This window comes from Hylobates moloch, unplaced genomic scaffold (genome assembly GCF_009828535.3).
Source record: "Hylobates moloch isolate HMO894 unplaced genomic scaffold, HMol_V3 SCAFFOLD_12, whole genome shotgun sequence".
Classification (NCBI taxonomy): Eukaryota; Metazoa; Chordata; class Mammalia; order Primates; family Hylobatidae; genus Hylobates; species Hylobates moloch.
In genome coordinates, this window is record NW_026652287.1 from 96,157,904 (window position 1) to 96,183,214 (window position 25,311).

The 25,311-nt window shown below is 36.1% G+C and overlaps 2 protein-coding genes across 5 annotated transcripts in view; one reads left to right on the plus strand and one right to left on the minus strand.

Moving 5' to 3' along the window:
• The window catches only part of ELK3 (ETS transcription factor ELK3), a 136,850-nt gene that overhangs the window by 72,705 nt on the left and 38,834 nt on the right, over positions 1-25,311 (plus strand). For 3 of the 4 annotated variants that reach the window (XM_058426049.1, XM_032170948.1, XM_032170949.2), the window contains one exon: positions 116-2,850. The exons of the other annotated variant lie outside the window; for it this stretch is intronic. In XM_058426049.1, the coding sequence (XP_058282032.1) occupies positions 116-214 (99 nt within the window). In that variant the 3' untranslated portion in view covers positions 215-2,850. Of the gene's footprint in view, positions 1-115; positions 2,851-25,311 lie in introns of those variants that run through there. 4 annotated transcript variants of the gene reach the window in all.
• The window catches only part of CDK17 (cyclin dependent kinase 17), a 112,880-nt gene continuing 99,080 nt past the window's right edge, over positions 11,512-25,311 (minus strand). Inside the window, exons 11-17 of the mRNA XM_032170951.2 lie at positions 21,803-21,923; positions 19,315-19,412; positions 18,695-18,800; positions 16,552-16,594; positions 15,461-15,551; positions 13,770-13,847; positions 11,512-13,241 (exon numbers count right to left, since the gene is read on the minus strand). Of these exons, the coding sequence (XP_032026842.1) occupies positions 13,204-13,241; positions 13,770-13,847; positions 15,461-15,551; positions 16,552-16,594; positions 18,695-18,800; positions 19,315-19,412; positions 21,803-21,923 (575 nt within the window). The 3' untranslated portion in view covers positions 11,512-13,203. The remainder of the gene's footprint in view (positions 13,242-13,769; positions 13,848-15,460; positions 15,552-16,551; positions 16,595-18,694; positions 18,801-19,314; positions 19,413-21,802; positions 21,924-25,311) is intronic.

Consider the following 25,311-nt stretch of genomic DNA (forward strand, 5'->3'; position numbering starts at 1 on the left):
ATCACAGGGGTGATGAGAGAAGTGGACTGCTATGGACTGTATGGGAATGTAAAGAACCTAAGTTCTTCCCAATGGATTTGCAATAATTATTGTAAAAATCTTTTGCCCCCTACAGTTCCCCACACTGCTTAATGGCCACATGCCAGTGCCAATCCCCAGTCTGGACAGAGCTGCTTCTCCAGTACTGCTTTCTTCAAACTCTCAGAAATCCTGATGACGTCTGGCCACAGTTAAGGACTCATTAACTGATGAAACAAATTTGTCCCCATGGGCTAGTTTACCTGTGTCATGAGAAGGACATTGTGAAACTCTGTTAATTTGGTTTGCACTTTTCATAACATGGATAGTCTAGATTTATGTTAGCATTTTAAAAACTGTTTTTGATATATTCAAGTATATATGAAAATCTGTTTTGCATTAAGTGAATTTTAATGTTTTTGTTTTTATATCCTTTTAGCTCTTAAGTGTTGAACACTGTTGACAGTGAAGAACTTTTCTTAATGGTTTTCAGTATAACTAATAAGGATGTGAAGCTTTTTTCTCTTTAGTTCTGAGTATGCTAAACTGTGTGCTTATATAGACTATAACCAGCTGTGCCTTCCTTTGCATTTAATGTAAATGATTTATATATTTTTTAGTATTAAGAGGAAATGTTTGAAAGATGAAAATTAGTATCAAACAGCTCTCTAGTAGAATTTCATTATTTTTCACCAGTGAAAGCATATTCATATCACGTTTTTTTTACTTTCAATTGTATAAGAATTGCCTTAGAACCTCTTTTGAACTGAAATTCAGTAAATGTCCAAGTAATGTTTTTATAATAAACTAAGCCATATTTAGACAATAAACATTGATAAAAGAAAATGTTCTAAAGTACATTTTCAAAAGAATGAACCTTGAAAGGCTAGCCTCCTTAGTTGTTTACAGTATCTTTTAGATACCTCCCAGACAAAAATCTGAGATGGAAAAGCTACATCAAGTTCATCCTATTCCAGGCCCGAGAATATCTCCTAGGTTAGCATATTCTTATTTCAAAAAATTAGCCCCCTGGTTTTCTCAATTTTCCTTAGGGAATCCCAACCATCTGATGTATTTACTGTGTCAGTACAAGTTGGGGTTCCCCCGGAACTATAATTATTAACATTTAAAAAATCTAATGCTTTAGAAGAAGCTCACAGAGTGGTGATGAACCCAAACAAACAACAAAGCAACCATTTTTAACACTGGGTATCTTCATCAGTGTAGGTAGCTATTCACAATTTTTGATGGATCAAAAACTTGCTGTAATACAAATAGAGAACTGGAGGTACTAAAGGCCTTGCTTGTGGAAATTGAGAGAGGATACACTGCTTTACGTATTACTAAAGTTATGGGGAGAATGAAGGAAATCTGACAGATGAGAAATTCTGCAGGAACCTCATCATCATGGAACTGAACTGATAACAACTTGGAACACTCCAGTAAATTCGGTTGTGTAATGTAATTTGGAGCAGTGATAATACAGACATATTTTCTGTTCCATCAGAAAATCAGCAGGCACCAGTCCAAAGGTACCACACCTGTACATGAAAAAGGAAAGTTCTAATATAAGAAAACTGAAAAGCACCAAGCTTTAAATTCAAGATTAATTATAATCCTTAACTATAAGTGATAAAAACTAACTTGAAATGTGACTAAATAACTGATCCAAACTGGGCATTAAGTGGCAGGATTATGAGAAAGGATAAAAAAACGAGGTTTGAGAAAACACATTTCTTGAATTTTCAGAAAAAAATCTAGACTATTGCTTTGATACTTAGAAATTCTGAGGTTTTTCAATTGGAATTGAGCATCTCTGTATGTGGGGATGTGGGCCCTTATCAAGGGATAAAAATCCAAACACTCTAATATGCCTCCTTGACTGTAATGACACTGGTTCCAAAATTCACGAATAGACACTACTGTCCCCCTACCCCCACCCCATAGGCTAAGAATAATTCTGTACCAGAATAAAAGGAGCTGGTCCAGGGAACTGATATTTACTGAACATACAAAGTTAGTGCTAGAAGGGGCCTTTGAGAATGATTCCCACCACCTGTTTCCAGCTCAAGACAGACAGGTGCACAGCAGAAGCTGGGAGTTGCCTAAGGCTGCACAGCTCACTGAAGGTAAAACTGATTGGTGCTCAGTCCAATTCTGTCTCCCCCATGCCTAGCTGTAAGTAATTACTGGTTCAAAACTATGTGTTATTAGTAAAACAAAACAGATAAAGACAGAGCATTTAAAATTGTGTTGTCAGATAAGAGAACACATCCAAAATGCATGATTCTTATAGATAAAGGAAGTTAATCTGCAAAAATCTGAACCAAAAATACTATTTTTAGTATATTTGTTTATGTAAATGCTGATTGGAAATATTTAAATGACTATAGATCTGATTCTTACTTTCTTTTCCTTTGGAAACTGGGATTAATGTATGCCCTAGATCCATTTATTAGAAATGCAAAAATACTACAACTTTTTGATGGATGAAAATACTCCTGTAACACAAATAGAGAATGGAGAACTGAAGAATAACTCGTATAGCTCTGCCTCATTCTGTGTGTGCGTGTGTGTTGTGTGTGTGTTAGCAGAAGTATTTTACTCAGAAAATAGGTTTCAAAGAACATTAATGACTTTCTTTTCCTTTTTATGTCTGCTTAATCAGTGTTAAACTGCTATGGGAAAAGTTTTATAGAACTATATAACCTGAATGTTGGTCTCTTTGTACCCATCTTTTCTATGACTGCAAATCTTCATTCACTTTTCATATATGTATCATTTTTACTGTCATATTATTTTTGTTCAATAAAAACTTTGTGATAAAAGGTGTTTAGAAGTAACTGGATTGGCTTACTTCCATTTGCTTGGGGTGACCCAAACCACTTTTCCATATGGATACAAGTTGGAAAATGAGTCTTCTCACCTACCCTTAAAGATAGCACATCCAAAAAAAAAAAGTGCTTTACATACACGTATTTCAAGAAATAAATGTAATTATTGAGGTTGACTTGTGGGAGAATGGAATGGGATTGAAAAGCAGACCCCTGATCTTACTTGAATAAGTTCTATCAACTGCTCTGTATTGAGGAGGAGGAAGTGATGAGAAGGTAGGGAAAAATCAAAGCTACCGTTTATTCTTTTAGCCATTTTGTTGATTCAGGGGAATGTGAACTGCTAGGCTTGGTGATAAAGGTTATTATTTCTCTTAGTCTCAATTCCAGGCTGACCTGGCTCTGGTTTTCATGGGTGATTCAAAGCAGTCTCCACTCTGGGTTTGATACAGGGAGACTGGTGTGAGGGGAGGGGATGCAGGGAGAAAGAGCAGATTAATGCAGTCCCTAAACACATTCAGTATCACTAGTGTGCCAAAAGGCCACAGATAACTCATAGCTGCATATAGTATAACACAGGTGGTGGTAGGAAATCATTTGCTTACTGAAGAAACATTTAAAAATCAACTATGTTCCAGGTGCCATTTTAGAAATGGGGGAAGGAAACCTGATCCCTGTTCTCAAAAAGGTTAATAGATTTGCTTGGTTCTGTTTATACATAAGAATTCGACCGGCTGGAAGCGGTGGCTCATGCCTGTAATCCCAGCACTTTGGGAGGCCCAGGCGAGTGGATCACCTGAGGTCAGGAGTTCAAGACCAGCCTGGCCAACATAGTGAAACCCCGTCTCTACTAAAAATGCAAAAATTAGTTGGGCGTGATGGCAAGTGCCTGTAATCCCAGCTACTCGGGAGGCTGAGGCAGGAGAATCGCTTGAATCTGGGAGGCGGAGGTTGCAGTGAGCCGAGATCACGCCACTGCACTCCAGCCTGGGTGACGAGCGAAACTACATCTCAAAAAAAAAAAACCAAATCAGTTTCGTAAAATGCCCTTTTATGCTTAAATACTCAGAGGGATCTGCCCCGCCCCTTCATGTTACCTGAGATTATATGACCCTGCCTAAAGGATTGGCACTGAAGAATACACTATGTTTAGGTACCCTCTCCCAGGTGAGTCAGATCTCTAAAACATGTTTTTATTTCATTACTGGATGGCATAATTTCAGTTAATGATAGCAACCATTTGTAAGGTTGCTGTCATACCAGGCACTGTTCTAAGCATGTTACATGGATTACTTGATTATGCTTCCTAATAAACCTATGAGAGAAGTACTATTATATACCATTTTACAGATAAGGAAATTGAAGCCTAGAGTGATTAAGGAACTGGCTCAAGGTCACAGAATTGGCCAGATTTCAAACTGAGCATTTTGATTGAGAGGCCATGATCTTAATCTATAGGACTTCCAACGAATGTAAATTAGCAATTTACATCTTCACATAGAACAGTACCTGGTGCATATAAACCTTTCAGACATGTTTGCTATATCAGTGTTTCCTGGGAGAGCAAGCAGACTTTCTGTCATCAAGAAGCTGGCCCTACCTAGATTTCTCTAGTATTGACTATTCCTAGACCCACTCCCCAGTAGGGCGTGTGTACCTGCATATCTGTGTGTGTGTGTGTGTGTGTGTGTGTGTGTGTGTGGAGAACAGTTTGATTATAGGTTAGTTTTAAAATTTTAAAGACTCACATGTTTTAGCCAGCTAGGAAGAAAGTTGCTATCACCAATTTTTGACAGCTACATTTGTCTTTGGTTGATTCAGAGGGGACGAATCCAAGTTGATATTACATAACTGACAAAAGATTTTTTAGAATTACTCAGAATTTCATCATGCATGTGTGCCTTAATTTGATCAGCAAATACTACTGTTCCCCTAAAATGTTATCAGGTACTAGGATAAAGAAGTGAGCAAAATGCAATCCTTTCCTTCATGGAGCTTGTGGATTAGTGAGAGGAAATGACGTGTTAAGTGTTGTTGCAGAGTGAAGTAGAAGGATGCTATTGGGAAGGAAGGCAGTTAAGCAGCAGAGCACATAACCCAGTCTATGGTAGGGTAGGTGGGGCAGAGACGGCTTTCTGGAAGAAAAAATTACATTGAGAATGAGTAAGAGTAACAAAGAGAAGAGGCATAGATGGAACAAGTAGAGGAAAGAGGATGTTTCACAATGAGGTGAGGTGTGAGGAACTCAAAAGATCAATATGGCTGGATTTACCCTTACAGAGAACAAAGCCTATGTAGTTCATCATCATATGAGATAGTAATGTAGATACCAGTAGCAATAGAGTACAAATTGAAAAGGGAGGAAGGAGGAACGCTTCTAGATCCCTGAGGAGTAATGACACAGTGATTAGCTACGATTCTGTGGAAGAGCAAGATGGCAGGATAGGGCCCTCAAAAATAAACTTTTTCAGTGTTTCTGGAGTAATAGTCCATCATCATCATCCAGATGAGCTACATAGCCAGTAACAGCACCACGTCACCCATTCATCACTTGACAACCTCAGCTGCATACATATATGAGGAAGAAAATAACAAGATAAAGATGATCCTTAAGACTATTTTGACTGCTTGAATGTGGAACTATTGTCAATATAGCTGGAGAAACGGCTGGAGAGTGGCACTGTTTCAACTAGCACTATTCTAGGAAAGACTCAAAAGAGTCCCAAGGGAGTCTTGCGTTAAGTCCCAAGTCTATTCACTAAAATTCCATAGGTCAATCAGAGCCCAGTGGAGCCATCCTTTGGTAAACATACAAGACTCTTGGCAGACGCTAAGTTTCCCTAACCCTCTGAAAGGTGCTGCATATTATCCAAAGGGTCACCAGCTACATCTTCACATCTTTATGATCCAGCCCAGGTATCTCTGCATCACTACTGCAGCAGAGTTAAGGTGGGAGAGAGTAGCAAGAGCAGCCATCAGGATTCCTATTCCAGCCTCAGTCTTTCTCTCCCTGTCCCCCTCTCACAGATGCACACCTGCACATCTAGCCCCCACACCCACTCTACTCAACAGAGGTTTAGTTTACAGCCTTTGAAACGGTAATCTTTCAAAAATGGGTTTTCAAATTAGTGGAATTTTCCCACTTCTCTTAGGGGGAAGCCACCAATGAAAAATCCTCCCCATCATCACAGATTGAAATTTTATATTCTCTTCTAATCAAAGTAGCTTTATAATCAGTGGCTTGGTCACCTTCTTTCTGTTTGAGTCTAACAGAAAATTGGTAACTTCAGTGGTTTTCTGGGTCAGTGATGGAAACTGATTATTGTAATAACTTCAGTTGGGAATGATGACAGCTCAGGGAAACTCCTGCCTATCTGACTAAGTCCAGAATCTGAATTTAAGATTGGAAAACAGTTTCAGGCCAGGCGTGGTGGCTCACATCTGTAATCCCATCATTTTGGGAGGCTCAGGCAGGTGGATCACCTGAGGTGAGGAGTTCAAGAGCAGCCTAGCCAACGCAGTGAAACCTCATCTCTATTAAAAATAGAAAAATCAGCCGGGTATGGTGGCATGTACCTATAATCCCACCTACTCAGGAAGCTGAGGCAGGAGAATTGCTTGAACCTGGGAGGCAGAGGTTGCAATGAGCTGAGACTGCACCACTGTACTCCAGCCTGGGTGACAGCCTGGGTGACAGAGCACAACTCAAAAAAAAAAAAAAAAAAAAAAAAAAATTTAAATAGTTTCAGCTTTACACTGAGCAAGAGGGAAAAATGTTGTACCTTTCTCTTGGGTCTAAAGTCATGCATTAAAAACTTTGGAAATTTCAAGTTTGAAACATAGAAAAGTATGCAAATTCTTCAGCAGCCTTGCTTGAGGGCTTGTGTTAACACTTAAAATTCTGATATGGATGAACTTGTCAATCACAAAGAATCAATGTAAGAATCTAGATTAGAATATTTTAAAAATAAAACCACTGACATTATAAATCATAAACTCAAAGGGATTACATTTGGGGATAAATATTTTAAAATGATAGGAACTGAAAATAACTAAAAATATACAGGCAAAGAAAGAATAAAAATGGTACATTACCAAAAAAAAAATCAAATACAAGGCAGTATGGAGAAACTGAAGAACAAAAAGCACATAAGACATACAGAAAACAGCTAAATGGCAGAAGTCCTTCCTTATCAGTAATTATTTTAAATGTAAATGTAAAGTCTCCAATTAATGGGCAGAGATGGGCAGGATGGATTTAAAAAATGATCCGTCAATATGCTATCTACAAGAGACTCACTTTAAAAACACAGACACTGTATTTTTACTTTGAAGAGGCTGAAAATAAAAAAATGGAAAAAATATTCCATACAAATAGTAACCAAAAGATATGGGGTGGCCATATTTTTGTCAGATAAAATAGACTAAAGTATCAAAAAAAGGTTACAGGAGACAAAGGACATTATATATTGCTAAAAGGTTCAATCCATCAAGAAGATAGGTAACAATTATAAACACATATGTACCCCATAACAGGGCCCCCAAATATATGAAGCATGCACTCACACAACTGAAAGGAGAAATATGACAATCCTGCAATAACAGTTGGAGATGTCAATGCTCCCACTTCAATAATGTACAAAAGAGTCAGATCAGTAAAGAAAGAGAGGAACTGAACACTATGAACCAATTAGACCCAACAGACACATACCAAACACTCTACCCAACAACATTTTTCATAGAATGAGACATACTTTCTCAAGCATACAGGAAGCATTCTCCAGAACAGACCATATGTTAGGCCACAAAACAACTCTTAATACATTTTTAAAAACTGAAATCATACAAACTGTCTTCTCTAACCACAATGGAATGAAACTAGAAATCAATAACAGAAATAAAAAGGATTATAAGAGACTACTATGAAAAAGTTTATGTCAGCAAACTGGTTATAACAGATTAAATGGACAAATTCCTAGAAACACACAAACTACCAAAACTGACAAGAAATTTAAAACCTGAATAAAATTATATATAACAAGGAGACTGTATCATTAATCAAAACCTCTGAACAAAGAAAAGCCAGGACCAGGTTACCTCACTGCTGAATTCTACCAAACATTTAAGGAAGAATTAACGCCAATCCTCAAACTATTCCAAAAAACTGAAGAGGAGAGAACACTTCCTAACTCATTCTATTAAGCCAGCATTACCCTGATACCAAATCCAGACAAAAACACTGTAAGAAAAGTAACTACAGGCCAAATACCTTATGAATATAGGCAAAAATACTCAAAAAATATTAGCAAACTAAATGCAGCAGCCTATTAGAATTACATACCATAACCAAGTGGGATTTATCCAAGAAATGCAAGAGTGGTTTAACATATGAAAATCAATGTAATATACATCAATAGAATATAGAAAACAATATGATCATCTTAACTGATAGAGAAAAAGCATTTGAAGAAAACCCAATATTCTCAAGATAAAAATACTCAATAAACTAGGAATAGAAGGGAACTTCTTTAACACGTTAAAGACCATACATAGAAAGACACAGCTAATAGCATACTCAATGGTGAAAGACTGAAAGCTTTGTCCCTAAGATCAAAACAAGACAAGGACATGTTCCTTCATCACTTCAACATAGTACTGGAAGTCCTAGACAGAGCAATTAGGCAAAAGAAAGAAATAAACAGCATCCAAATTATAAAGGAGGAAGTAAAACTATCATTCCTTGCGGGTAACAAGATCTTATGTGTAGAAAACCCTAAAGACTCCACAGAAAGCCTGTTAGTGCTAATAATCAAATTTAGCAAAGCTGCAGAATACAAAAGGAACACACAAAAATTACTTGTATTTCCATACACTAGCAATGAAAAAATTCAAAAAAATTAAGAAAACAACTCCATCTACAATAACATCAATAAGAATAAGATGCTTAGGAATAAATTTAAGAAGGCAAAAGACTTGTATACTGAAAACTACAAAATGTTGCTAAAATTATAGATGACCTAACTAAATAGAAAGACATCTTGTGTTCATGGGCTGGAAGATTTAATATTATTAAATTACCCAAAGTGATCTATAGATTCTAATTTAATGCAATCCCTATCATAATCCCAATGGTGTTTTGTTGTTGTTGCAGAAATAGAAAATCCCATCTTAAAATTCATATGGAATTTCAAAAGACTCTGAATAGCTACAACAATCTTGACAAAGAGAGCAAAGTTGGAAGACTGACATTTTCTGATTTAAACCGTTCTAAAGACAGTAATCAAAACGTTCTGCTACAAACCCTTATGGACAGACATATAGACTAATGGAACACACCTGACAGCCCAGAAATAAACCTCACACCTATGGCCAACTGATTTCTGAGAAGGGCACCAAGACCATTTAATGGGGAAAGGACAGTCTTCCCAACAAATGGTGCTGGAAAAAAAATTGATATTCACATGCAAAATAAAGTCGGACCCTTACTTTATATCACATATAAAAATTTAAATGGATCAAGGCTCTAAATCTGACAGCTAAAAATACAATAAACTCTTAAAGGAAAATATAAGAGCAAATATTTATGACCTTCGAAACGTGACAATACTTTCTTAAATCACCAAAAGCACAGGCAACAAACAAGAGATAAAATGGATGTTGTTAAAAACTTTTGGCTGGGCGTGGTGGCTCACACCTGTAATCCCAGCACTTTGGGAGGCTGAAATGGGCGGATCACGAGGTCAGGAGTTCGAGACCAGCCTGGCCAACATGGTGAAACCCCATCTCTACTAAAAATGTAAAAATTAGCCGGGCATGCTGGCACATGCCTATAATCCCAGCTACTTGGGAGGCTGAATCAGGAGAATCACTTGAACCTGGGAGGCAGAGGTAGCAGTGAGCCGAGATTGCAACACTCCACTCCAGTGTGGGCAACAGAGCAAGGCTCTGTCTCAAAAAAAATAAAAAATAAAAATAAAATAAAACTTTTGTGCAACAAAAGGACACCAAAGAAAGTGAAAGAGAACCCAAAGAACAGGAGAATATAATTACAAATCAAATACCTCATAAAGGTGTAATAGGCAAAATACATAAAGAACTCTTAATGACAAAAAGACAAGCAACCCTATTTTTAAAATGGACAAAGTACTTGAATAAACCTTTGGATAAAGGTTTATCCAAAGCAAATAAACAAATGGCCAAAAAGTATGAAAAGATGTTCCGCATCACTAAGCACTAGGTAAATGCAAATAAAAACTACAATGAAATACCACTTCAACCTATTACAATGAATGTAATAAAAAAGAGGAAAAAAAGAATTAGCAAGGATGAGGAGAAACTGGAACTCTGATGCATTACTACTGCAAATATCAAATAGTACAGCCACTGTGGAAAACATTTTGGCAGTTCCTCAAACAGTCAAACACAGAATTATCATATGACCCAGCAATTCCACTCCTAGGTGTATATATTCCCCAAATAATTAAAAACAAGGACTCAAACATATGCTTATACCCCAATGTTCACACAGCATTATTCACAAAAGCCAAAAGATGGGTTATCCTAGTGTCCATCAACAGATAAATCGATAAACAAAATGTGTATAATAATAATAGAATATTATTCAGTCATGATAAGAAATGAAGCTCTGATACATGCTAAACATGGATGAACTGTGAACATTATGCTGAATGAAATAAGCCAGACACAAAAGGAAAAATATGGTATGACTCCACTTATTTGAAATACCTAGAATGGGCAAATTCACAGAGACAAAGTAGATTAGCGGTTACCAGGGGCTGCGGGGAAGGGTAAAATCAGTTTCTGTTCGGAGTGATGAAAAATTTTAGAAGTAGATAGTGGAAACTGTTATACAACTTTGTGGCTATAATTATGCCACTGAACTGTACACATACAAATAATTACAATGCCGAATTTTATGATATATATATATCAACACAATTTTTAAAAGATAAAAACAACCTACATAAATTGTCCCAAGTCCAAAAGACAGATTATAACATGTTAACAAACAGCCTTTCAAATGAAAGCTGATAAAGCCTCAGAATGTAGCCACTCTACACCTAGAATGACACATCCAATGTGTGTTCACAGTACCACTTGGAAAGAAAACATAAAAGGCATCTTCTCTTACCTTTAAGAACCTTATCAGTTTAAGAGGAATCACAGGTATTCAAAGTTCCAAGTTTCGGAGTTTCAATTCCCTTCACTGCAATGTTTTCAGGATCTGAATGGTGCTCGAGTATCAAAAATAAAACAAAAAAACAAACACTCGTTTGCTTGCCAAATTCCTTAATAAAATGAAGAAATACCCCTAGGAATTCCTAGGAAGAAACAATTTATGTAACAAATGGATATATATTTTCACCCTTTATACACACGAATTAAGCCTATGAAAAAACTGTATGTCAAATTTGCAACAAATCAAATATACATTCTATGAAATGACAAATTTGATACTTTATAATTGAGAGTGCTATAAAAAAAAAACCTAGCAGACATTACTAAGCAAATGATTGGCACAAACAGAAAACAATAATACCTCTAGCATAGTGAGACTTGATTATCTTAAGAATGACCCATAAAAGAAAAGGGCCCCACTCGGCACAGCCTTCATCCCCAAGAAAGAACTGTGACTCAATTTAACAACATGGAGATTTTGTTATTATAAATTTCAAAACAAAATGAAGGAATTTCCACATATTTATAACCTTCAAAGTACAATATTAATACATGTCTGTCAGTTAGAAAGAACAGCAGTTTGTTAGGCTACAAGGTTTAACATAAAACCAATTTACAAATGTGAAAAGCAGTAGTGGTCCAATATTCACCATTACACATGAATCTGTTTCTTCCAGAAATTTTTTTTTTAAAAATTAAAATTTCAGTATCATGAAATATTAAAATAACACCCCAAACATGCCACAATCACTATTCACAAATAAAGTTAAAATGAAATATACAAAAATCCACTTAATACTGTTAAATAACAACAATAAACTACAAGATTTCCTGAAGAGAAATGGTAGGACCCCTGAATGTTTTACAGTGAATTTCAGGAAAAGAAATTAAGTTATGACTATTTTCATGATATATAAGGCAAAAATTTACATGACCATTTCAAAATATACCAATTAAGATTTATAGTTTGTAAGATGCACTAAACAAATAGTCCTTAAAAGTGAACACAAATGCTTAAAATACTGTTACCAACACCAAAGTGTGTTTATGATGTTCAAAGAGATGCATAATTAAACTAATATTTAGTATCTCTGGTAAACAGATAATACCCACAATAATTTCAAGCAATCCTGTAAGTTCTCATTTCTCTTGTTTGTAATTTATCATGGCTCATTTCAAACACATATTACAGCTTTCAGCTGATTCCAAGTGAATGTTATTGAAACACATAGCCCCCAAATGAAAGAAACTGTTCCCCAATGAAGTATCATCCTTTCTAATAAAATAAATGTATTTAAAACAAACAAAGCAAGACCTTTCGTGTTTGAACGGACTTCCACGGTTAAGTTTTAACTAAATTTAAAACAATGTAAAATAGGTTAAGTGTATTAGTATACAAATATCCAGTAATATGCAGTAGACGTTTCTAAAGTGAGGAACAGGTAAAAAATAAATAATTTTGGAGCTTTAATTTGTTGGTGTCTAATGTGAGATCCTCAAAATGTCAGGGATTCACTTGCTTGAATCAACTTCTGCATCACATGCTTATCTAAACATAATGTGCTTGTCAATCTCTTAGCTACTCTATTTGCCAATGTTCATTAAGAAATTATATAGTATAAACTTAAAGTGTTCAAGATGGCTCACTTATTTTACTATTAAGCAAAGCTAAATTTACATTCCAGGAAACACTGCAGTTTAATTTTAAAAACAAAAAATGCAGCAGTAAAACAATTCGTGAGGAGAAACAGATGCATTCACATATAATAAAGCCACTGCAACTTCTTCAGGCATTCAATTGTTGTGTTAAATAAACAGACAGTAGTTATTTAGCAGCAATGATTCCGCAATAAATAATGCACTGTGTTTCTCAGTCCTGCACAAAAATTGCAGCTACAGTTACATCAATAGCTGTAACCTACTGGCTCTAATGGCAGAGAAGACCTTAAAACCGACTGTACAAAAAATTGTCACACTGTGACAACAAATATAAAAACAATCTGTAGGTCTGAAATAAAAAGACTCCACTGTGAAGAGGACAGTGTAGACAAACGGAGATTCCAAGTCCACCAAAAGAAATAATTGCCTTCAGTTCTGAGTCCTTGATTGGTAAGAAAGGCTGGGGGCTGGGCTTGAAACCATGTTATCAGACTTAAAAGAGCATGCTCTGTCTTCTGTTCTTCCCATGTCCTAAAATATAAAGTCATTTTATGAGGCAGTTCAAGGTTCAGTTTTATCCCACATACAGTTATTTGGTGACTAGGAAGCTAATGTTCCCACCAGCAAAAGCTAATATTCCATGGTAAGAGTGATCAGCACTGTCTTAAATGACCCTTCTGTTGATGGGGTCAGTCTACAGCTTCTATGCTTCGAAGTGATGAACCTGATGACTAGGGAAGCACAAGATGTGTCTTCTGCCTCAGGTACCAGGGATGGCGTGTGCAGTAATCAAGCCAAGTCACTTGTAAAAGGTCTTTGTGCCATCTGCAGCTTTCAGGATCCCTGACTTGACTGAGTCAGATTTTTCTCTGAAGATTTACTGAGCTGCCCACATCATACAGAAAAGTGAGTACGTGCAATGCTAAACATAAACAGTTGTGGAATGCACTGTACATTGGTTTTTACATCAATAATTTTACTGATCAATTTACAAACCAAAAGCTTGGTTCCACGCAAAAATTCATGATCGACACGTGAAATGGTTTATGACAAACACACCTGTCTCTGGATAAGAAGAATTTCGAAAACCCGGGTCCTTTTGCAACTGAATCTCTTTCAAACTGAATATTGACACACCTAAAATGCATAGACAAAAATTATTAGGTGAAGGTCTAACATTAAAACAAACACAACCCAACTATCAACAAATGTTTACAAAGCATATACTGATTCAATATGAAACCATTTTACAAGGTGATAGCCCTGCTGAAATTTTTCCTTTTTGTCCCAATGTGTTGAGGAGAAAACTAAATGAATGAAGCAATCCACCTTTAGAACCTTTCTTCTCCCAACTCTGTGTCAGAGCAGGCTGTGAGCAAGTGTTTCTCTGAGGAGAATATACACTGTCTGTTCCAGGACTTTCTGGGGTTGGGAGACCCAGTCAAAATATATTATTATACTAGGTGTTAATTCTCTCTGTCCTTTCTCTCTGTCTCCTTACAATGACATGAAGGTATCAGGTCCTCAAGCTATCTTCGGGATTTTAGCGAAAAACAAGGAAAAGGTTTGTATAACCATAACTGCCTACCTCAAAGTAAAACTTGGTATTAATAATGAAACACAAATATCTTTTTCTTTTTGAGACGCAGTCTCACTCTCTCACCCAGGCTAGAGTGCAGTGGCATGATCTCAGCTCACTGCAACCTCTGTCTCCTAGGTTCTAGCAGTTCTCCTGCCTCAGTCTCCTAAGTAGCTGGGATTACAGGCACGCGCCACCACGCCTGGCTAATTTTTGTATTTTTAGTAGAGACAGGGTTTCCCCATGTTGGTCAGCCTGGTCTCGAACTCCTGACCTTGTGATCTGCCCGCCTCGGCCTCCCAAAGTGCTGGGATTACAGGCATGAGTCACCGCGCCCAGTGAAATACAAATATCTTTAAAAGAAAACTTGTAATTTATCTCTTTCATTTCCAATCTCTGTCAGAGAGGTATTCTTTCATTTAAACATATCCAGTAAAGTTGAAAAGTATTAAGGATTTTTTTATTCCAATTAGCTTTGTCACTGACTGCTACACAAGCTTTGATGAATCAATATTGTCTAATAAATGAGAATAGGAAATTAATGAAAGCTTTTGGCAGCTTAGTTCCCAAACATTCTTCTAATTCCCCACTCACCTTACTCTATTTTAAAGTGAAATACTGTGGTAATCTAAAAATAGAATGTTACAAGTAAAATCAACGTTACTCAGGCATGGGAAATCTGCTATTACAGTGACTTTGACAATATGCTCACTGCTGTCATGGGGATAGTAAAGTCAGAGTGACTACAATAAAGGAAAATCATCTTTGTATCTTGTGTATTTTCACAAGAAAACAATTTATGTTTCGGTTATGCTTCATTAGTTTTTGTTTGAAATTCACTTTTAACAACGCTAAATCGAAGCTAGACTGGGCCTAGGGACAATGCCTGTCATCAGATGGCATGTTTCAACTAAAGTCCAATAAGATTAATGATCCTTGCCTAAGTACTATTGGTTTCCTACAGAGGAGTGACAATGTGCTCAGTGTTACAAGAAATAACTAAATCATAGGGAAATAAGACACACACCTCCCTTCAAGAAATTCTAATCTAACTATAGAAAAGACTAGAATCTTAGGCTTAAAAATCAATAGCCATCTCCCCAATCACCCCAGTCCCTAACCTTGGACAAATAAAAATAAAGCGGGGAAAACACTTTAGGATTTCTCTTACTTTCTGGTAAAGCATGTATTCTTGGTCCCAGACTTCGAAAGTACACATGTTTCATGGCCTCTTCAGCTGAAACCCTTTTCTTAGATTCATACTGTGAAAAAGCAAAGAACTGCTTCATTAGCTTTTTCTTTAATTACTGCAAAAAGTAGGAGATGGGCAAATTAGCATTTAGAGCTACTTTTAAAAAATCTTGATTATTTAATATGATGACTATTTTTCAACCAACAATTTGGAATACTCCAGTTATACTCTAATTTGAGTCGCTGTTGAGATTGTGTAATAACATCTCAGTTCCACATTTCTAAGATAAGGCTGGATCTTAAACAAGAATTTACATTGCTTGTATTTTCTGAAGCAAAGAAAAATTAAAATATTTGACCTGTGTAGTTACTTCTCTTCATGAACACCAAAGGACTGGTGGACATATACCCAGTAATTTTATGGCAGCCATTCTTAATTACCTATCCAATACTCATTTCCCTTTTTTCTTTGATGATACAACCTAGGTTTGTTCAAGGTGTCCATCAACTCTGATAGATGAATCATGAATCATAACTGTTCTAAATTTAGGCTAATTATGACAATCCTGCTCCCCAATTCCCAGTGTTTCTTACAATTAATGTTCTGGCCAATAAGACTTGGAAAGAAACCTCATAGGGGTTTCTGTAAAGCTTTTGCTTCCAAGTTTCAAGAGGACTAATGTGGCTGGTACTACCCTTATCGTCCCCCCTAATTCCTGCTTTGGAGGGAAATATGAATGGCATTTGGAGGCAGAGCATCCTCCAAAGGCTGCAGGTATAAGGAAAAGAGAACATAAGAGAGCATTAATTGCAGAGAATGAGGCCTTGACACAGCTGATCAATGCCAGTAACCAACTACCTCAGACTGTTGTAGGTGACAAGAGACCCAGACACATTAGGAGAAACCATGGTTTTTGTTTTGTTTTTCGTTTTTACTTAAACATGTGCCTTAAGCACAGATAATTTTATTTGTCATTAACAATACTGAAGAAGCTCTACTGACCCCATTCTACACATGAAGAAGCTGAGGCTTAACAACTTATTTAACAATTACTGTAAGATCTGACTTACCTGAAGAAATTTTGTTATCAACTCAATTCCTTCAGAGTCTAACCTAGAAACAACAAAGAACAAGTGAAAATTTATTCTCTCTTAGCTGATAAAACTTCTCAGATAAAACTATTTTCTAAGTGTTTTAATCTGCTAAATTTAAATGCCCTAAAATAGTCACTCTTGTTGCCTTCAAATAGACTCAAATCTGTTTTAGTCTTAAAAGACTGGCCTTGCTATTTGTTTAAGGATAAGCCATAAATAACTTGGCTTCAATCTGAATTTTCAATATCCAAGAACAAATTAAAGAATTTAAAAAATCACCATGCTGTCTCAAAACAAAGTAACTTTAGTATTAAGAAAGCTTAAATATTGTATCACTTTTTGCAGTCTTTCACTAAACTCAAGTATATAAGAGCATCATTTTCCTATTACATAGGTGAAAACACAGAGACAAGTGACGCCAAAATCTATCACTGTTGTTCAAGACAAACACAGAAATGAGCTATTCAACAAATTTTTACAGTTGTCTGCTTGGCACGGGGTACTAGAAGGTATTGAGTTCAATTTAAATATGCTACAATAACTTCATAAAACTTCATCAATAAGGGATATAAAACTAATGATATAATAAAGATGAAATTAGTATAACTAGGAGTAGTAGGGTTAGGGATTATGTTTTTTTTTTTTTTTAAAGATAGAGTTTCACTCTTGTTGCCTAGGCTGGAGTGCAAAGGCGCGATCCTGGCTCACTGCAACCTCTCTACCTCCTGGGTTCAAACGATTCTCCTGCCTCAGCCTCCCGAGTAGCTAGGATTACAGGCATGCACCACCACGCCTGGCTAATTTTTTATATTTTTAGTAGAGACAGGGTTTTTCCATATTGGTCAGGCTGGTCTCAAACCCCCAACCTCAGGTGATCCGCCTGCCTTGGCCCTGCTAAAGTGCTGGGATTACAGGCATGAGCCACCGTGCCCAGCCTGGGATTATCTTAATGGAATAATCTCTTGACCAGAAGTAACAGCTTCTATCTTACACTGCCTTTCACTGGTAGAAGTACAATTACGAATAAAGTAACATTTTCTTCCAAGTGCTCTCAAGTGGGTCCTGTGGATGCTGCAGTCTAGACATTCTATGTAGTTTGCCATTCTAGCACATATCCAGAGTTCCCTGGGCACAAACTAGGCACTACAGTTATGGAGACTCTGCTTCAAAGAAAAGCTTCAACCTTCTACACTAAACATCACCAAAAAATAATTAAAGGACAAAAATAGAATTTATGCTACTTGGGAGAGACATGCAAAAAAAGCCCAGCACATATTATTATTCTTCCTAAGAAAATCTAGTTAGAATGGTATTAGTTGCTATAGTAACAATAAGAGTACCCACTCACATAAATACTTTAAAAATATTTTTGGTGTCATAACTATTTTGCTCTTCCTTCCCTAGCTTGAAAATAAAAGGAAGCAGAACAAGTGTGTTATGTTGTGAGCAATGTGAATGGCTCTGGGTTAAAATAAATGATGTCCTTATTTGGTATCTTGGTGACTTTCAAAATTTGGGGGGGATAGGGGGCAGGGAGATGGAAAATGCAGTCAAAGGGGTTATTCTATGTTATCTCCTGAAAATGTAATACATTCTACAAGTAAAAATGTTCTGACTCAAATTTTATTGGGAGCCTTGGATTGATCTTGGGGTAGGTCTAAGAAGAAACTTAAATGAATGGCTGACGTTTAGATGTTATATTTTGCTAAGGAATTGGACAGAGTTTATATTCTTCAAATATGAATTACATCATTAACACTGGTCAAAATACTGATAGGTTACCTTGTGTTATAGAGTCAAGATTTTACTTACATAACCCTTTCTTAGGTTTTTGTTAAGTAAATACAGAATAATTCTGTAGAAAGCAAAACAGGAATTTCATCATAATCTTTGTGGTATGGAATACGGCATTAATCAATGTCTTCTTTCTGGGAAAAGTAACTATCTACATAAACTGTAGAATTCTAATACATGTACAGTTCAAAATTAAATAAGATCCTAAAATATATAAGGATTGTGTGTATTATGTATTTTTTCCTGAATCCTTACTGTGACTAATCCTTCAAAAGATTGAAAAGAATCATGTGTTTTCCCCTTTCACATAAGAAAAAAAAAATACCTGGGTGCATGGTTAATTAGAGGCTGTGGTTTATATTTTGGAAAGCTGTAGTTCTTGAACTCTTCATTTGAAGAAATACCTGGCCAAGTTTCCTGAGATGGAGTTCCTGAATTAAAAAAAAAATTTAATTATATTTATAAATATATATAAAATTTATATATAAAAATTATATATGCATATATATAACAAAGTGTCTTAGAGAACAATTTACATTTACCAGATGACTTAACTATTTCAACTGCAATTGAAATGACAGAAATAAATGTACATGGACTTTTTGTTTGGACTTTGCAATGATACTGTAAAAAGGATGCCTGGCCCTTTTTCTATCCAGTTGATACCACAAAAGTTAGCAATATTCCTTAATAATATGCTGACATCCAATTTTCCATACTAATTATATCTGTTTTTCCATAAAATCTTTATTGCAAAGATAAAACTTAGCAGATGAAGTTACCTAGAACAATCTATCTTCATAGTGTCCATACTAATTTTTCTAAGTAACAGCTGTTTATGTTAGTCTCAGTATCAAATTTTAAAATATGTATTTTAGAGATACAGTCCTATCAAGCTAGTCAATTGTGGGTGCAAAATCACTGGGAAAAGATTTTTTCTGTTACCTAGCAGTCGGAAAATTAAGTGCAGTTCATCTTCCACAGTTGATCCTGGAAATAAAGGTCTTCCAGAAGCCATTTCAAAGAAAATGCAACCAACACCCCTTTAAAATAGATCATGAAAATAATTTAGCAATTCATTTACATATTATGAAGCACAAGAATCTTTTCCTTAAGATTGCCTCTCTGCAGAATTTTGCACTAGCCTGTTGGAAAACCTCCTGAAGAGATATTTTAGGTCTAACTAATTTGTTCACTTTTACCCTATTTGTCTCAATTTCTAAATTGCTATATCCATTTTTCCCACTTAAAATATCCAACTCTCCTTTGCATAATCCTTGAAGAATAACAAAGCCAACAGTGACTGAAGATTTACTATGTGTTAGAAATGTTTTTTAAGTGCACCAATTATCTCACTGAATCCTTGTATTAGCAATAGTGTAGACCATGGATTGAACAGCAAAGACAGGAGTGGGGAAAAACAACTGAAGAGATATTATGGTAATCTAGGAGATGACAGTGACCTAAGCTAGGCAGGAGAAATGGAGAGAAACAAATGATTCAAGACGTTTTGATGCAGGAAGCAGAGGTAGAACATGTTGGTACAAGGTGGTGTGTGTAAGAGAAGGAAAAGAAAAGGATGGTGGTTCAGAGATAAAATGGTGGTTCCTAGAATAGTCATCTAGGAACTGTATGTACACACATAGTTTAAGACATAATCCTTCCATTAAAGGGCTCGTAATCTAGCAACTATATATAAAAGTTAATTTTACATATTAAGTGTTATATAGAAAGTAAAATGATATAGTTGCTATGGAAAATAGTATGGTGGTTTCTCAAAAAATTAAAAATAGAATTACTATATGATGCAGCAATTAAACTCCTAGGTATATATCTAAAAGAACTGAAATCAGGCCAATGCAGGAGGATTGCTTGAGCCCAGGATTCTAAGACCAGCCTGGACAACATGGTGAGACAACGTCTCTTAAAAAGAAAAAGAGAAGGAGAGAGAGATAATTGAAAGCAGGGTCCTGAAAAGGTATTTGTATACCCATGTGCACAACAGCATTATTTACAATAGTCAAAAGGTGGAAGCAACCCAAATGTCCATCAATGGATAAATGGGTAACAGAATGTGGAATATATATTTAATGGAGTATTTTTAGCCTTAAAAAGGAAGGAAATTCTGGCATACACTACAATGTGAATGAACCTTAAAGACATTATGCCAAATGAAATAAGCCAGTCACGAAAGGACACACTGCATGATTCTACTCGTAAGTGGTACTTGGAACAGTCAAATTCATGGAGACAGAAAGTATTATAGAACAGTGGTTACCAGAAACTGGAGGTAGGGGAGGGGAATAGGAAGAAATTGTTAAATGGGTACAGAGTTTTGGTTTTGCAAGATGAAAAAGATTCTGGAGGTAAATAGATAGTGGTGATAGTTGCATAACAATATAAATGTACTCAATGTCTCACAACTGTACACTTAGGTTAAAATGATAAATTTTATGAGTATTTTACAATATTAAAAATTAATTTTAAAAAGTTGTATGAGACATTTTATATAACTGTTCAAGATAGCAACAGAAATAGGTATAGGACTTATTACCACATGAAGAACATAGAAAATAAATGCAACCACAGTTCAGAGGAAGGAACTGCCAACAGAGGCTACAGTATATTCAGGAAAAGATTTATGAAAAGCTGTGTTTTGAACGTTACTAGGAATGAGCCCAAGTTAGAACACCGGAATGGGCATTCCAGATGGGTGGACTGGTATGAACACCAAGAGCAAAGCTAGGAAAGTCCACATTATTCCTGAGATATAGTGAGTATGCCATTTTGTTAAAAGGGAACATATGTGTTGAGAAACAGTCTGAAATAAGTTGGAAAAGGTAGTTTAGAGACATCTTATGGAAATCCTTAAGTATCAGATTGAGGAATTAATTGTACCTTATTCTATAGGTAATGAAGGGGGTGGCAGTAACGGTGTTTGAGTAGAAGAGTGTCAAGATCGAAGTGGTGTGTGAGAAAGATGACTACAGTATTTTAATTATTACTTTTAGTTCAAGTTAAAGCAGAAAGATTTTGGTGAATATTAAATGATGATAAAATGATAATTTTGTTTTAAATTACTATGTATCAGATACTCTTGAATGTCTCATAAAGCACTCTTCTGAGTGTTCATTTAATCTTAACATCATCTACAACACTTCAAAGTAGTTATTGTTACTATTCCCATTTCCTTAAATGAGGAAACTGAGGCAAAGGCCAGTAATTTGAATAAAGTTACCACATAGTTCTAAATGGCAGAATTGGTATTTAAACCTAGGTAATCTAATTCCCATGCCAGAACTCATTAATCACTGTTATATTATGGCTCTTTAAAATAATACCTCCTTAAAAGTATATACTTATCAATATATCCTGCATTAACAGTTACATTCTTTCAAAATAATAAATGTCAGTGATATCTGCATATATTTACCACATGTCAATCTGTGTTGAGTACTCCGAGGAACCAAGAAGCACATCAGGTGGCCGGTACCATAGTGTGACAACTTCATTTGAGTAGGTCTTTGTGGGAACTGACTTGGCTCGGGCTAGTCCTTCATAGAGAAAATAAAACAAAGGGTTATGAAAAAGCTTTAATGGATCTCTCAGACCCTGTTCTCACCATGACTCCATTCAAAGGGATGCCTGAGATGGTTAACTCGTAGCTTCTTGAGGCTTCACCACTCTTAACTTTATGAATTTGTTGAATGCATGTGGCCCTAAGTCGGCAAATCCTTACATAGTTGAACTAAACAAGAATTCCACACCAGAGACTATGCTTACTTTTATGTTTGAATACACCTGGTGAAGTATTCTGGGTGAATCTAAACTTAAGATGTTTTCCTTCTGTCCATGAATCATGATGCCAAAATTATTTCTCAGCTGCAATTAAATTAATCCAAAATAGGCCAATGACATTGAGATAACACAATCTTACTTCTAACAGCTATGAGCTTTTGTCACCTTTTAACCTGATTACAACTTTCATTTGCTATAGCATTTTTTATCAAAAACTGTAAAGTTATTGGTCCATAATCTCATTGAGATTTACTGACAATTTCTTTGCAGAAATTGACTTAGGGACAATTTCCTTGGAATAAAATTACAATGCTGTTCTGTACTCCCTTTTTAGGTTTTAAGTTACATGGATGATTTTGGAGTAAGACAGACTTCGTTGTCCTTGGATATTATTAATTGCTGTTTATGTCAGGGGTGTCCAATCTTTTAGCTTCCCTGGGCTACAATGGAAGAACAACTGTCTTAAGCCACACATAAAATACACTAACACTAACAACAGCTGTGACCTTAAAAAAAAAAAAAAAAGTCGCAAAAAAGTCTCATAATGTTTTAAGGAAGTTTACAAATTTGTGTTGGGCTGCATTCAAAGCCATCCTGGGCCATATATGGCCCATGGGCCATGGGTTGGACAAGCTTGGTGTAAGTGATATAAAACATTTGCCATTCCTTTGCTAATTTAATATGGAATCTATTGATAATCCAGAAATAAAGGCTAGAGTTTACAACTTTATCTCGAGTCACTAGTGTGAGAGTTATTACCTCGAAGCCTCTAAATTATGACCTGAAGAAGCAACTTTAAAAAATATCTGGAAAATTATGTTTATTTTGCCAAAGCAAGGAAGAATTTATTTTTTAGGCTGAGATTGCTGTTGTATATAACTTTGTATATCTGATTAAAATATTAAAGAAAAATGTCACAAAATAAAATGTCACAAAATAAAAAATCAATACTTTATTTTACTGAATAAGGTTACAGAAACAATGTCAGAAATTTAATTAGGCAGGACTCACATACTATGTCAGTTCAGTATAATGGTGAAAGGTTATAACTGGAACAATGTTGACATTATTTCATTTAATTATAAATTTGACTCTAGCATCTCAACTTGAAGTAAGTCCAACAAATTATTTTCATACCAATTTTGGTAATTAATTAACAAGATGGAGGTAGCTTTCTGACCTCTCTTCTTGATATTAAAAGTGGGTTATAGGAAGGCAAAGGACAGGGTTGCAAACGTGCTTATCCTGTAACATACCATATCAACGCAAATTACCAGTTATAGTTTCCTCAGCATCCTACTCTCCCACTCCTGAGAGGATTCCGAACTATGGTGTTTGTCTACATGGACTTCTAGTTCACAATTAGAATTTCAATAATGATTGGAATGAAATGAAACAATCTCTCCTAAACCAAATTAATTAAATGTGATATGGCATTATTATTCAAGCCATTTTCTATCATTAGTGAAAATATCTGTCTATATCACTAGTTCCTAGACTTCTGATTTTCACTGATCATGGGAAAAGGGTAGAATTTTCAGAGGGACAGAGAACAACTTATAGTATAAATACTCAAAGTTATATGACCCTCCTTCACATGAAGTCATATTTACTATGCAACCAAAAAAAGAAAAAGGAAGAAATAGAGACAGAGTTGAATATACTACCTCATGGAATAATCAGAATTTCTTGTTGCCTTGTGGGTAAAATTTGCCTGGCTTGCTTTGTGAGGTTGGAAGCAAAATTTAAAGCACTCAGAGTATTCCCTGATAAAAGTAGTTGCTGTTTTTTTCTTCTTCTTTTTGAGACAGGGTCTTGCTCTGTCAACCAGGCTAGAATGAAGTGGCTTGATCATGACTCACGGAAGCCTCAACCTCCCGGGCACAATTGATCCTACCATCTCAGCCTCCCAAGTGGCTAGGACTAGAGGTGCACACCACCACACCTTGATAATTTTTAATTTTTTGTAGCGGCAGGTTTTTGCCATATTGCCCAGACTGGTCTTGAACTCCTGAGCTCAAGCAATCCGCCTGCGGGGCCTTCCAAAGTGCTAGGGTTACAGGTGTCAGCAACCATACCCAGCCAAAGGAAAATTTTTTATAGTCCTTGACATTCCTTTTGCTTTTTTTTTTTTTTTTTTTTTTGAGATGAAGTCTCGCTCTGTCATGCCGTGGCATGATCCTGGCTCACTGCAACCTCTGCCTCCTGAGTTCAAGCAATTCTCCTGCCTCAACCTCCCAAATAGCTGGGATTACAGGTGTCCACCACAATGCCCAGCTAACTTTTCTATTTTGAGTAGAGACAGGGTTTCACCATGTTGGTCAGGCTGGTATTGAACTCCTGACCTCATGTGATCCACCCGCCTTGGCCTCCTGAAGTATTTCTCTTCACCGCCATTCATTTTGGGATTGGGAATAAAGAGCATTACATGCAGGTTAGCTAAGAAAGACAAGGAGAAGGAAAAAAGGTGAAAAGGAAATGGTGGCTGGGGAAGGAGAGAGAAAGAAAAAAAGAGAAAGACAGAGTAACAATTATTATAAGGGAAATAACAACATAAACTATGCCCAAGAAGAGACTTTATGAAAGCATATGTAAATAGCTTATAATTTGTTGTTCAAACACAGGTAACCCACATATTTCCTTTTTAAGGAAGGAAATGCAAAAAGTAATTTACTCTTCAAATGGCAAAGTACTAAACGAGCAAAAGTATAGGAATTTCCAGAATAAACTCACCATTTAATAACAGTGAAGAGTAATACTTGAAACACTCGTATTTATCAAATTTAATGAAATACTCCAAACAAAACTACCATAATCAAAGCCAGGTGTGATGGCTCACACCTGTAATCCCAGCATTTTGGGAGGCCAAGGCACGAGGATTGCTTGAGGCCAGGAGTTCGAGACCAGCCTGAACAACATGGTGAAACCCCATCTCTACTAAAAATACGAAAATTAGCTGGGCGTGGTGGGCACCCCTGTAATCGCAGCTATTTGGGAGGCTGAGGCACCAGAATTGCTTGAACCCAGAAGGCGAAGGTTGTAGTGAGCTGAGACTGCACCACTACACTCCAGCCAGGGTGACAGAGCAAGACCCTGTCTCAAAACAAACAAACAAAAAACTACCATAATCATTTATGAAAAAAA